This window comes from Nycticebus coucang, chromosome 14 (genome assembly GCF_027406575.1).
Source record: "Nycticebus coucang isolate mNycCou1 chromosome 14, mNycCou1.pri, whole genome shotgun sequence".
Classification (NCBI taxonomy): domain Eukaryota; kingdom Metazoa; phylum Chordata; class Mammalia; order Primates; family Lorisidae; genus Nycticebus; species Nycticebus coucang.
Genome location: NC_069793.1, coordinates 18,551,331 through 18,563,398, shown reverse-complemented (window position 1 = coordinate 18,563,398; position 12,068 = coordinate 18,551,331). Strand labels below are relative to the sequence as shown.

The 12,068-nt window shown below is 44.2% G+C and overlaps 1 protein-coding gene across 4 annotated transcripts in view; it reads left to right on the top strand.

Moving 5' to 3' along the window:
- The window catches only part of CSTPP1 (centriolar satellite-associated tubulin polyglutamylase complex regulator 1), a 226,131-nt gene that overhangs the window by 189,768 nt on the left and 24,295 nt on the right, over positions 1–12,068 (top strand). For all 4 annotated transcript variants that reach the window (XR_008374140.1, XM_053560372.1, XM_053560370.1 and 1 more), the window contains exon 4: positions 7,041–7,125. Coding sequence is in view for 3 of the 4 variants with exons in the window: in XM_053560372.1 (XP_053416347.1) it covers positions 7,041–7,125 (85 nt within the window). In the remaining variant the exon portion in view is untranslated. The remainder of the gene's footprint in view (positions 1–7,040; positions 7,126–12,068) is intronic.

Sequence of the window (12,068 nt, the reverse complement as noted above, 5' to 3'; positions counted from 1 at the left end):
TGGCCACATACACCCAGGCTGGCAGGTTTGAACCCAACCAGGGGCAGCTAAACAACAATGACAACTGCAACAAAAAAAACAAAAACAAACAAACAGACCAAAAAAAAAGAGAGAGAAAGTTTAGAGCACTTGCAAAGAGGGTTGGAAATGGGTCCCTCTTATGAAGGACAAAAGGTGAGAGAGACCTAGATTAATTCTCTTAGCTAAAATAACCTCATCTGGATGGTGCCTGTGGCTCAGTGGGTAGGGCGCTGGCCCCATATACTGAGGGTGGCGGGTTCAAACCCAACCCCGGCAAAACTGCAACAAAAAAATAGCCGGGCATTGAGGCAGGCGCCTGTAGTCCCAGCTACTCGGGAGGCTGAGGCAAGAGGATCGCCTAAGCTCAGGAGTTAGAGGTTGCTGTGAGTTGTGCGATGCCACAGCACTCTACCAAGGGTGATAAAGTGAGACTCTGTCTCTACAAAAATAAAAATAAAATAACTTTTGAGTTAAGGCACTGTTGTATCTTCAAAGCAATATATTCATGCTAGAGTTGTAACAGTGTTTGTAAAGTGAATTTCTATGAAGTGAACCCTAGACTTACACTGGTTTTCATAATAAAATTGATGTGGGCAGGTATGGTGGCTCACGCCTGTAATCCTAGAACTCTGGAAGGCTGAGGCAGGCAGATTGCTTGAGTTCAGGAGTTCAAGACCAGACTAAGCAAGAGCAAGACCCCATTTCTACTAAAAATAGAAAAAATTAGCCAGACGTAGTGTGCACCTGTAGTCCCAGCTACTTGGGAGGCTGAGGCAGGAGGATCACTTGAACCCAAGAGACAGAGGTTGCTGTGATCTAGGCTGACATTATGGCACTCTAGCCTGGGCAACAGAGTGAGACTGTGTCTCAAAAAAAAAAAAAAAAATTGGTGGGCAGCGCCTGTGGTTCAAGGAGTAGGGCACCAGCCCCATATCCCAGAGGTGGCAGGTTCAAACCTGGCCCCAGCCAAAAACTGCAACAATAACAAAAACATTGGTGATTCAGTCCTATGAAAATAAGTATTCTAGCTAATTGAATTGTGAGCACTTGTTGAGAAGGTTCTTTTTTTTTTTTTTGCTACAGAGTCTCACTTTGTCATCCTTGGTAGAGTGCAACCTCTAACTCTTGGGCTCCAGTGATTCTCTTGCCTCAGCCTAGCCTCCCTAGTAGCTGGGACTACAGGCACCCACCACAATGCCCAGCTATTTTTAGGGACAGGTTCTCACTCTGGCTCAGACTGGTCTTGAACCTGTGAGCTCAGGGGAATCCACCCGCCTCGACCTCCCACCTCCCAGGCCTGAGCCACCGTGCCCAGCCTGTTGAGAAGATTCTAAGAGTCAACAACCCCATGAAATGTAGTACACTTGCCATGATTATTGTGTTTGTTGAGCGTTGTGGTGCCTATCAAATAGGACATTTTCCATTTTTAGCAATTTACAGCTCCTGGCTTCTCCTCATATCCCCCTAAGTTTGTAGAAATACCTCCCGTGCCCCCCTGTTTGTGTTCACACAGTGACTAGTACTTGTCTCTATGGAATTTTGATTTGTGTCACTATGTGATGCATGTTTTTATTCATTCATTCCTTCAACAGATACTTATTGTAATGTGCCAGGCATTGCATCAAGTGTGTTAGTTAAGTCCAAAGATTCCTTAATTTCAGGACTTGAAGTTTTAGTGAGTTAATAATTATAAATAATGCTACCATTTATTGAGCACTTTGCCAATTGCTTTCAGAAAAGTACCTTATATATAAATTACCTCTTTTGATTTTTTACAATAATTCTATTAGGTAGATAGTATGGGTACTCACATTTTTAAGACAAGGAAACTAAGATTCAGATTATGACTTATCCAAGTTATGCTTGTGGCTAGGTTTTGAAATCAAGACATCTGATTACAGAGTCTGAGCTCTGCAGTAATACAGCTGCCCTGCCCAACTACCCTGCCTTCTTTAATGTGGCCTGTGAGAAGGGTATCTGTTATTTAACTTAGATAGAAAATCTTAGATAGAAACTCCGTCCGTCACCTGGCATGAACAATCCTATCATCAGACGTTAAGTCCTTCACAAACCAGCTGGATCCCACCTGCTGGAGTGGAACTTAAAAGACATTTGGAGCCTGTGATAGGCTTAGGAAAATAATTAACCTCTCTGAGCCCTAGTTGCATTGTTTCTAACATAATAATAGCAAATCCCAACAGGTGGCCCTTATCATGGTCAGATACTGTCCTAAGTACTTTACTTTAACTCACAACAACCCTACAATGTTCATAATATCATTTCATAGATGGGGAAACCAAGGCATGAAGAGTATGCAGGTCAAGTAATTTGAAGTCAATAGCAAAGCTAGGATTTGGACCCAGGCAGTCTAGCTCTAAAGTCCATGCTATTAGCCACTGTGCTACACTGTGCTGCCTCTGGAGATGATAGGATCACGGGTGTAAAAACCTCAAGTCCAGAGCCAGACGCATAGTTGGTGAGACTAGTACAAGCCTTAGAAAAAGAAAGTTTAACAGTTCTGACCACCCACAAAAAGAGACGCACCAATTTGTGGAGAGTGTTCTGATTTTGATCTTAAACCAAAGCCTTCTTATGTCTTTCTCTTTGTACTTGCAAGACTGGCTGGTTGAAGCTTTCCTAATTGTAGGGGGTTCCTTTAGAGAAAGCATCCCTGTACCTGCCAGGACAAAGCAGCTGGCAAGTGGGTGGGCATGAGAGATGGTGGTATCACCACAGGTGTATTCATCCTCCCCTGTGGCCTCTGGCCTCGCTCAGGCTGCTGTGTTGCAGCTTCTGTCTTTCCTGTTGACAGTAATTATTCAAATATCTTATCTGAAAAATCCAGGTTCCCTTGAATTGTCTTCTTGATCCAGTTCACCTGGAGATATTAAGCTCCTGCTATTTGTTTGGAGGGGAAAACAAGCTCTTAAACGTTCACACATTATGGTTGATAAGATCAAAGTGCTTAAAATGTTAGCTGGGTAACCTTTGGAGCCAGACTGCCAGTTCTACCTCTGAAGTATGCCTGACCTTAGTTTTTGTGTCTGTGAACTGTGAATAACAATAGTGACTATTAGATGTGGCAACACATGTAAACTCCTTACAGGAACAGTCCCTGGCCCATAATATGTGCTCAATAAACGTTAGCTGTGTTATGAAGCCCCTTCAGCCCTCAGCCTGGGATCTTGCAGTGTGAAGACAGGCCCCTTTCCTGTCCCTTGGGCTTTGGACCCTCCTCCTCTCCTTGCTCACCAGGTTATTTCATCTCTCTAAACTTACATGTGCTTATCTGTGAAACAGGACTTAGAGTCTTCTTCACAAGGTTGCTGTGAAGGTTAAGTGAGCTCCTTCAAAAGCTGAGCACAGGGCGGCGCCTGTGGCTGAGTCGGTAAGGCACCAGCCCCATATACCGAGGGTGGCGGGTTCAAACCCGGCCCCGGCCAAACTGCAACCAAAAAATAGCCGGGCGTTGTGGCGGGCGCCTGTAGTCCCAGCTACTCGGAAGGCTGAGGCAAGAGAATCGCTTAAACCCAGGAGTTGGAGGTTGCTGTGAGCTGTATGAGGCCACGGCACTCTACCGAGGGCAATAAAGTGAAACTCTATCTCTACAAAAAAAAAGGCACGGTGGCTCATGCCTTTAATGCCAGCACTCTGGGAGGCTGAGGCGGGTGGATTGCCTGAGCTTATGAGTTCGAGACCAGCCTAAGCCAGAGCGTGACCCCTCCACCCCCCACCTCTAAAAATATAGATAGGCATTGTGGCAGTTGACCATAGTCCCAGCTACTCAGGAGGCTGAGGCAAGAGAATCATTTGAGCCCAGGTTGCTGTGAGCTGTGACACAACAGCACTCTACTGAGAGCGACAAAGTGAGACTGTCTCAAAAAAGAAAAAAAGAAGAGATTAACTAATGCCCGAGTGTAAGCCTCAAGAGCTTCTTAGAAACACTGTCTTTGAAAGAGAAGAGGCACATGGCAATGTGAAATGAATGAGCAGCAGAAGACTGTCCAAAAATAGACACTCCCTCCCCACCCCTCCCCTCTCCCAGGATTTAAAAATAAAACCAAACAACTCCCATTGTTTGGTATTACTAAGTTCTAAACGTTCTGCTAAGTGCTTTTGTAAGTGTCATCATTGTCTTTTATATTTAACTTCAACCCTGAAAAGTAGGTATTATCATTTCCATTTTACAGTTGAGAGACTAAGATTTAGAGAGATTAAGCAGTTTGCCCAGGTTACATACCTGCTAAATTTCAGAGCCAAGATTTGAACCCTACTCTGTGGAGCAGGAAGGGGACAGCTCCCAGATGCTCTTCAGTGTTCTGACTGTGGAACAAGTCTCATCACATGCTCACTGTATACCAACCAAGGAATGTTTCCAAGTGGCAGTTGCCTCTCCTTTGAAATCATGCAGCCTTGATATTATCTAGTCACTACTTCAGTAGCATTAGAACTACTCTCTTCCAGCTCGGCGCCCATACCTCAGTGGTTAGGGCATTGGCCATATACACCAGGGCTAGCGGGTTTGAACCTGGCCCGGCCCTTCTAAATAACAATGACAACAATAACAAGAACAACAATAACAAAACAGCCTGGCATTATGGTGGGTGCCTGTAGTCCCAGCTGCTTGGGAGGCTAAGGCAAGAGAATTGCTTGAGCCCAAGAGTTTAAGGTTGCTGTGAGCTATGATGCCACAGCACTCTACTGAGGACGACACAGTGAGACTTCGTCTCAAAAAAAAAAAAAGATGGGGTCTCCCTCTTGCTCAGGCTGGTCTCGAGCCTGTGAGGGCAGTCCACCCACCTCAGCCTTCCAGAGTGCTGCGATTCATAGGCGTGAGCCACCTCGACCAGCTTGTGTCTTTCTTAATTAAATAACTCTCTTTCTGTCTCGAGACTTCTCATTGTTCTTTGCCATGTTTATATTCCCAATAAACCTAATTTTGTGAGTAATTTGGGGGATAAATGTAAATTCCTTTGAAACGCTTTGACTCCCACCAAGAACGCTGTCTACCACAGCGTTAGAGAAGCACTTAGAGAAGCACTGATGCTTTAAAGATACAACTTTCTTCACTGCTTGCCAGAAATCACTCCTCTCTCCCCGTGGGGAGTTCTGGAGTGAGAATAAAGTGGGAGCACATTAGTGGCTATTCTCTCTTCCCTTTGCTTATCCTAGTCCTCTCCCCAAGTCTGTGAGATCATGAGTGGCTATTACTCCCTCCCTTGAAGAACAAGACCTCCTGCCAAGCTGTGCCCGAGGTCAGGCAAGTGAGGAGAGGAAAGTGCACACCCCATTGTGGCAAAGAAGAAGGCCACAAAAGCCATATTGATCCTTTGACCTACATTGACGCTGAGTCTGTTCCTTTTGTGTCCCTGACTTTGGCAGTGTGGTTAGTCTAACGCTCTGCCCCCACCTTGAATTGAGCTTTGATGAAAAAGCAGTAGGAACCCAGACCTATCCCTAGAGGTTTGGGGGGTTTGTCTTGGAAAAGCATCAACCAAACTAACAGGGGCAAGAGATGTAGATTCCTGTGGCTTGGGATAAGTTGGGTCCAAGAAACCAAGTGCCTGTGATCATCATCTTCATTCCCCAAATGTAGCCATGTCCTCTGGATTTTCTCTTCTTGCCCATCCTCTTCCCAGTCACTTTGGCTTCAGAGTGGATTACTCTTGCTTTAGCATTGCCATGTCTTTCCATATTTGAAATGCTTGAAAAAAAAAAAAAAAGAAATGCTCGATATAAGGTTAATACTTGCAGATTACTGGTGTTTGGCTGATCCAAAATGTTTTGGCTTTAGTACATGTAGTAACAAAACAGCTTTTCAGCATCAGTGCATGTCTTCTCCCTTGGTGTACTATAAACCTCTCTGGGATTTGTCTGTCTGGGTTTTCTGCTACACCACAAAACCTTGTCCTGTTATCTCTCCCAATGCATTGCTTCTGTTTATCAGGAAACATTTGCCTTGATTGTATTATTTTGGACCTTTGTCTTGGCTTCCTGTATAAGGATGACCAGAGTTGTGTTCAAGCATCCAAAAGTAACCAGCCTCCTGCAACACTGGATGACAGAGTGATAAGTCTGTGGGTTTCCATGCTGTACTCTTCCCCCCTGCACTGCAGGACTACTTGCCTTAGCACTGCTCCCAGGTATTCTGGGGATGGGCTTTGGACATGTGGTAGAGAATATTACCATGCCAGAGAATTTGAGCAGATTTATCCAGCTTTGAAATGACCAGTTCTTCTAGATTTTTATATATAAGGAAAACCAAACTGAGAACGTTGATAAAGGTTCCTCTCTTCTCCCTTCACTGAACCATTTTTCAAACCAGTGAATCTCCTTTGGTCAAAATATAACTGAGTGAAGCCAAGATTGGTGGCTCATACCTGTATTCCTAGCACTCTGGGAGGCCCAGGCAGGAGGTTTTCTTGAGGTTAGGAGTTCAAGACCAGCCTGAGCGAGACTGAGACTCCCATCTCTATTAAAAATGGAAAAATTAGCCAGGCATTGTGGCAGATACCCATGGTTTCAGATACTCAGGAGTCTGAGGCAGAAGGAGCGCTTGAGCCTAGGGGTTCGAGGTTGCTGTGAGTTAGGCTGAGGCCATAGCTCTCTAGCTTGGTGACAGAGCCAGGCTCTGTCTCCAAAAAAATTTTTAAAAAAGTAACTGAGTAGCCTCCCACCCAGGGTTTGCAAAAATATTAAAAAGATTTGTAAAAATATTGATCTTAAAATCTTACCCTTAGAGTTTAGTGGATACCTACCTCTTAACAGTGGTTCTCAACCTTCCTATAACGCTGTGACCCTTTAATACAGTTCCTCATGTTGTGACCCCAGGAAAATAAAATTATTTTCCTTGCTATTAGCAATGAAAGTAGCAGTGGTTAAGAACCACTGCTCTAATACTAACTCAGCTTTAAAAGAGCAGTTCTACCAAGACTAGGCCTGAAACTCAAAATGACCAAAAAGAGAATAGTAACCTGGAATGCAAAGACCTAACATGTTCCTTTCCATTTCCACTTCAGATTTGCTGACCATGAAAGAATATCACTGTTTGCTGCAATTACTGTGCCCCGATTTCCCACTGGAGCTTACTCAGAAAGCAGCCAGGTACGTCTCCTAGGCTTTTAAAACCAACTCAGCTCTCTGTTGGCCACTGCTTCTTGGAAAACTTGAAATGTATAAAAATGAAGGAAAAAACCCATTAGAAAAGATACTGGCATTTGGAAAGGGGACTATTTGGGATTTCTACTTTTCCAAAGGGAAGCCAAATGATCCTTTGTGGTTTCTGTGGGGAGCCTTAGGGTCTGGAGATAGAGTTGGAGGGTAGTGAGATGAAGAGGCATAAAAACAAAAACAAAAACAAAAGTGCTCAGGCACACACACACACCCTCTAGAAGATATTCTGAGAATAGAGGGGGCAAGAGTTGGCAGTGACTTGTAAGGAAGAGGGTTGAGGTTGGGGACCGGAAGGGCATGAAGGTGATAAAATCCCAATTGAGGGAAGGGCAAATTGTAGTATTTATGCTGAAAGGACATTCTCAAGATTAGATTAGCTCAGGGCCAGGACTTGGCAGAAATAATTAGAAGCCCCTAATTTCTGTGTTTGGTTTCCCTGTCGTTCACATTTTTTAACCACATGAGGTAGTTGAACTACACTTCAGTCAACTTTTACTTATTTAGCACATAACTAAGCTAGGTTGTAAATGGAAGTATAACACAAATCTTGTTTTCTGATAAATGTCCAGCTTTCCTAAATATATTGAATATATTTACCTTCACCGTTCCATTTAAATTCATTTACCTTAATCATCTCACTTATAAAAACTGTTAACATTCCTTTTTTTTTTTAGACAGTCTCACTTTGTTGCCCCCAGTAGAGTTCTGTGGCGTCATAGCTCATGGCAACCTCAAACTCTTGGGCTCAAGTGATTCTCTTGCCTCAGCCTCCCAAGTAGCTGGGACTATAGGCACCTGCCACAATGCCTGGCTGTTTTTAGAGATGGGGGTTTCGCTATAGCTCAGAGCAGGTCTAAAATCTGTGAGCTAAGACAATCCACCCACCTCAGCCTCCTAGAGTGCTGGGGTTTACTGGCATGAGCCACAGTGCTGGCTCCCAGATTTTATCTTTTTTTTTTTTTTGTAGAGACAGAGTTTCACTTTATCACCCTCAGTAGAGTGCCGTGGTGTCACACAGCTCACTCCTGGGCTTAGGCGAGTCTCTTGCCTCAGCCTCCCAAGTAGCTGGGACTATAGGCGCCCGCCACACGCCTGGCTATTTTTTTGTTGAAGTTTGGCTGGGGCCGGGTTTGAACCGGCCCACCCTCGGTATATGGGGCCAGTGCCCTGCCCACTGAGCCACAGGCACCACCCCAGATTTTATCTTTTTAATTTATATGCATTCCAAAGGAGATTTGGATTTCTTTTTTTTTTTTGAGACAGAGTCTCATTATGTTGCCCTCAGTAGTGTACTTTGGTGTCACAGCTCACAGCAACTTCAAACTCTTGGGCTTAAGCAATTCTCTTGCCTCAGTCTCCCAAGTAGCTGGGACTATAGGCACCCACCACAATGGCCGGCTATTTTTTGGTTGCAGTTGTCATTGTTGTTCAGCAGGCCCAGGCAGGGCTCAAACAGGCCAGCTTTGGTGTATGTAGCTGGCACTCTACTCACTGAGCTACAGGCGCTGAACCATGGGGTTTTTTTTCTTAGCAGAAAAAGCATGGGAGATGATCTCTTATAATTTAAAAGCAGCCAAGTGAGCTTCAAGTTTCCATGATAGTTTCATTTTGGGCTCAGATCTTTTTTTTTGAGACAGAGCCTCAAGCTGTCACCCTGGGTACTGTGCTGTGCCATCACAGCTCACAGCAACCTCTAATTCCTGGGCTCAAGTGATTCTCCTGCCTCCACCTCCCAAGTAGCTGGGACTACAGGCACCCACCACAATGCCTGGCTATTTTTTGGTTGCAGCCATCATTGTTGTTTGGCGGGCCCTGGCTGAATTTGAACCCACCAGCTCAGGTGTACGTGGCTGGCGCCTTAGCCGCTTATGCCACAGGCACCAAGCCAGGCTCAGATCATTTTAAGGAAGATTCAGCCCCAAATATTTTTGGGAAAAAACTCAGTATTCCTAAACACTGAGAACTTAAAATAAAAAAAGGAAAGGAACCATAAGTGTGAATGCGTATGCCCCAGAAGGGGAGGTACAATCTATACCAATCTTGTTTTCTACTGAATCACTGCCACTTAGCAGAGTACATAGATACATGCTAGACTCTCCAAAAATATCTGCTGAATGAATGAATATATGAGTGAGTATGTGAATGAATGTTCCTTATCTGGCATTTCTAACATGGTTCTGATAGCCCATGGTTCGGTGTAACTCCAAGAACAAGAGCCAGCAACTGTATACTAAATTAATTTGTTCATTTCCTTATTCATCAAATTTTTCTTTTTTAATGGCTTTTTGAGGTACAATTCATATACCGTATACCTCACCACTTTAAAATATAAAATTCAATGGCTTTTAATATATTTCCAGAATTGTGTATCTATTACCACAATCAATTTTAGAACATTTTCTTTACTCTAAAAAAACCCCTTAGCCATTACTCTCCAATTCCCTTGCCTGCTATTTGATAGAAATCTCAGACCTTTCAGTTTGGGGAGGAATCATCCTAGCCAGTTCATGTTAATAGCAGTGCCAGAGGGCGGCGCCTGTGGCTCAGTCGGTAAGGCGCCGGCCCCATATACTGAGGGCGGCGGGTTCAAACCCAGCCCCGGCCAAACTGTAACCAAAAAATAGCCGGGCGTTGTGGCGGGCGTCTGTAGTCCCAGCTACTCGGGAGGCTGAGGCAAGAGAATCGCCTAAGCCCAGGAGTTGGAGGTTGCTGTGAGCTGTGTGAGGCCACAGCACTCTACCGAGGGCAATAAAGTGAGACTCTGTCTCTACAAAAAAAAAAAGAAAAAATAGCAGTGCCAGGGAATTGAGGAAATGCAAGTGTAAATAACAGAAGTCCATGTAGAACTGGCTGCAAAGATAGAGATGAATACAGAATTAGGGGAAGTTTGTTTTCTCCCTATTTATGAGCATCAAGCTTCTGTGTCAACTTACCTCCTTAATGCCATTCTTTCCCCACTCCACTCCAGCTAGTGTGTATGTAGAAAAATTGGATACATCCCAGAAAGTACCCCCTGATTGTTTAAGCTATTCTCATTTTGTCCTGAAGGTCAGGATCCCAGCTTCCCCACACATGCCTAGACATCTGACCAGAATCACAAATGGGAGTTGTTAAGCCTCCAAGCCAGTGACTATACCTAGAAGAGGAACTGCCCTCTCCCGTCTCACTGGCAGGCTTACTCTGTTCAAGCCCCTGAGGTCTGGGGACAGCTACAGAAGGAGGCTGCAGTCTGTGATGATGTGTGCGTAAAAGAATGTAATCCACAGGCAGCTGTAAACCAGAGCCTGTGCAGGGACATGGCGTCTTCACATGCGCCTGCCTTATGTGCTACAAGCATCATGACCAGGTCTAGGGCAGCAGGTGTGAGCTAGAAACACAGGAAAGGGAAAAGCAAACAGACTCCATGACAGCAGCCCAACCAGGGATACCCTTCACCTCACACATTCCTGCAGCAATTGGAGTAGTTAAGTAATTTTATCCCTAAATGATCACCATAGTGTCTCTATCTGTCCATCCGCCATGGACTGGGAAGCTTTTCTGATGATTAAGAGCATGCAATTGGCGGCGTCTGTGGCTCAAGGAGTAGGGCGCCGGTCCCATATGCCAGAGGTAGCGGGTTCAAACCCAGCCCTGGCCAAAAGAAAAAAAAAAAAACAAAAAAAAAAGAGCATGCAATTGAGCCAGATTTCTTGAGTTCAAATCCTAATTCCACAACTAACTTGCACCCATGAAAAAGTCATTTAATTTCTTTGAGCCTTGGTTTCCTTATTTGCAAAATGGGAATAATAATAGTTTGTAATAATTGAAGAAATATATGATGTGTTTAAAATGATGGCTGGATCATGACTTGAAAGAGCACCGTGCCATTCGAAAGACAGTCGGTGAACATTCCACCTGTGCTCCATTAACTGAATGACCTTGAAACTCTCTCTCACTTCTCCAGGCACTGTTTTTATCTGTAAAATGGGAATAATGGTAATAGTAACTAACTCACAGGGTGTTTGTGAGCTTTCAACAACAAAATATATAGAAATTGCTTAGCACATTGTAGGAATTGAATAAATAATAGTTTCTCGCTATTATAATAATGTTGGTATTATTACCAGATTTAAAAAAAAAAAAAGAGAAGTTCCTGGATTCCTAAAGGCCATGCTCTCTGGTGTTTTTTCACTTCATAGCATTCAGAAATTATATATACAAAAATGTCCAGTAAATACAAGATTGCTTGTGATTGGCCCGCAGGCTCTAGCCTTCTCTCAGCTGGACTGAGGAGACTATCACACCTGTAAACCATTTGAGCCCCAAGTGACACAGTGTTGGGAAGCTCTGCTCCAAGGGTGAAGATTTAAAGCAGGTTCTCAAACTTGAGCATGGATCAGAATCATCTGCAGGGCTTGTTAAATCACACGTGGCCAGGCCCCATCCCCTGAGTTCAGTAAGTCTGGTGTGGGGCTCAAAAATTTATAGTTCTAGCCATTTGCAGTGGCTCATGCCTATAATCCTAACAGTCTGGGAGGCCAAGGCAAGTGGATTGTTTGAGTTTAGGAGTTCAAGACCAGCCTGTGACAGAGTGAGGAACCCCCCCGCCGCCATCTCTACTAAAAAATAGAAAAACTAGCCTAGTGGCGCATGCCTATAGTCCCAGCTACTAAGAAGGCTGAGGCAAGAGGCTCTCTTGAGCCCAAGCATTAGAGGTTGCTGTGAGCTATGATGCTACAGCACTCTACCCAGAGTGACTCTGGTAAGACTGTCTAGCAAAAAAAAAAATTATATTTCTAAGAAATTCCTAGGTGATGTTGATGACCCTCAAAAAATAACCTATTTTTAAAAATTATGAAAGCTGGTGGCACCTGTGGCTCAAGGCGTAGGACACT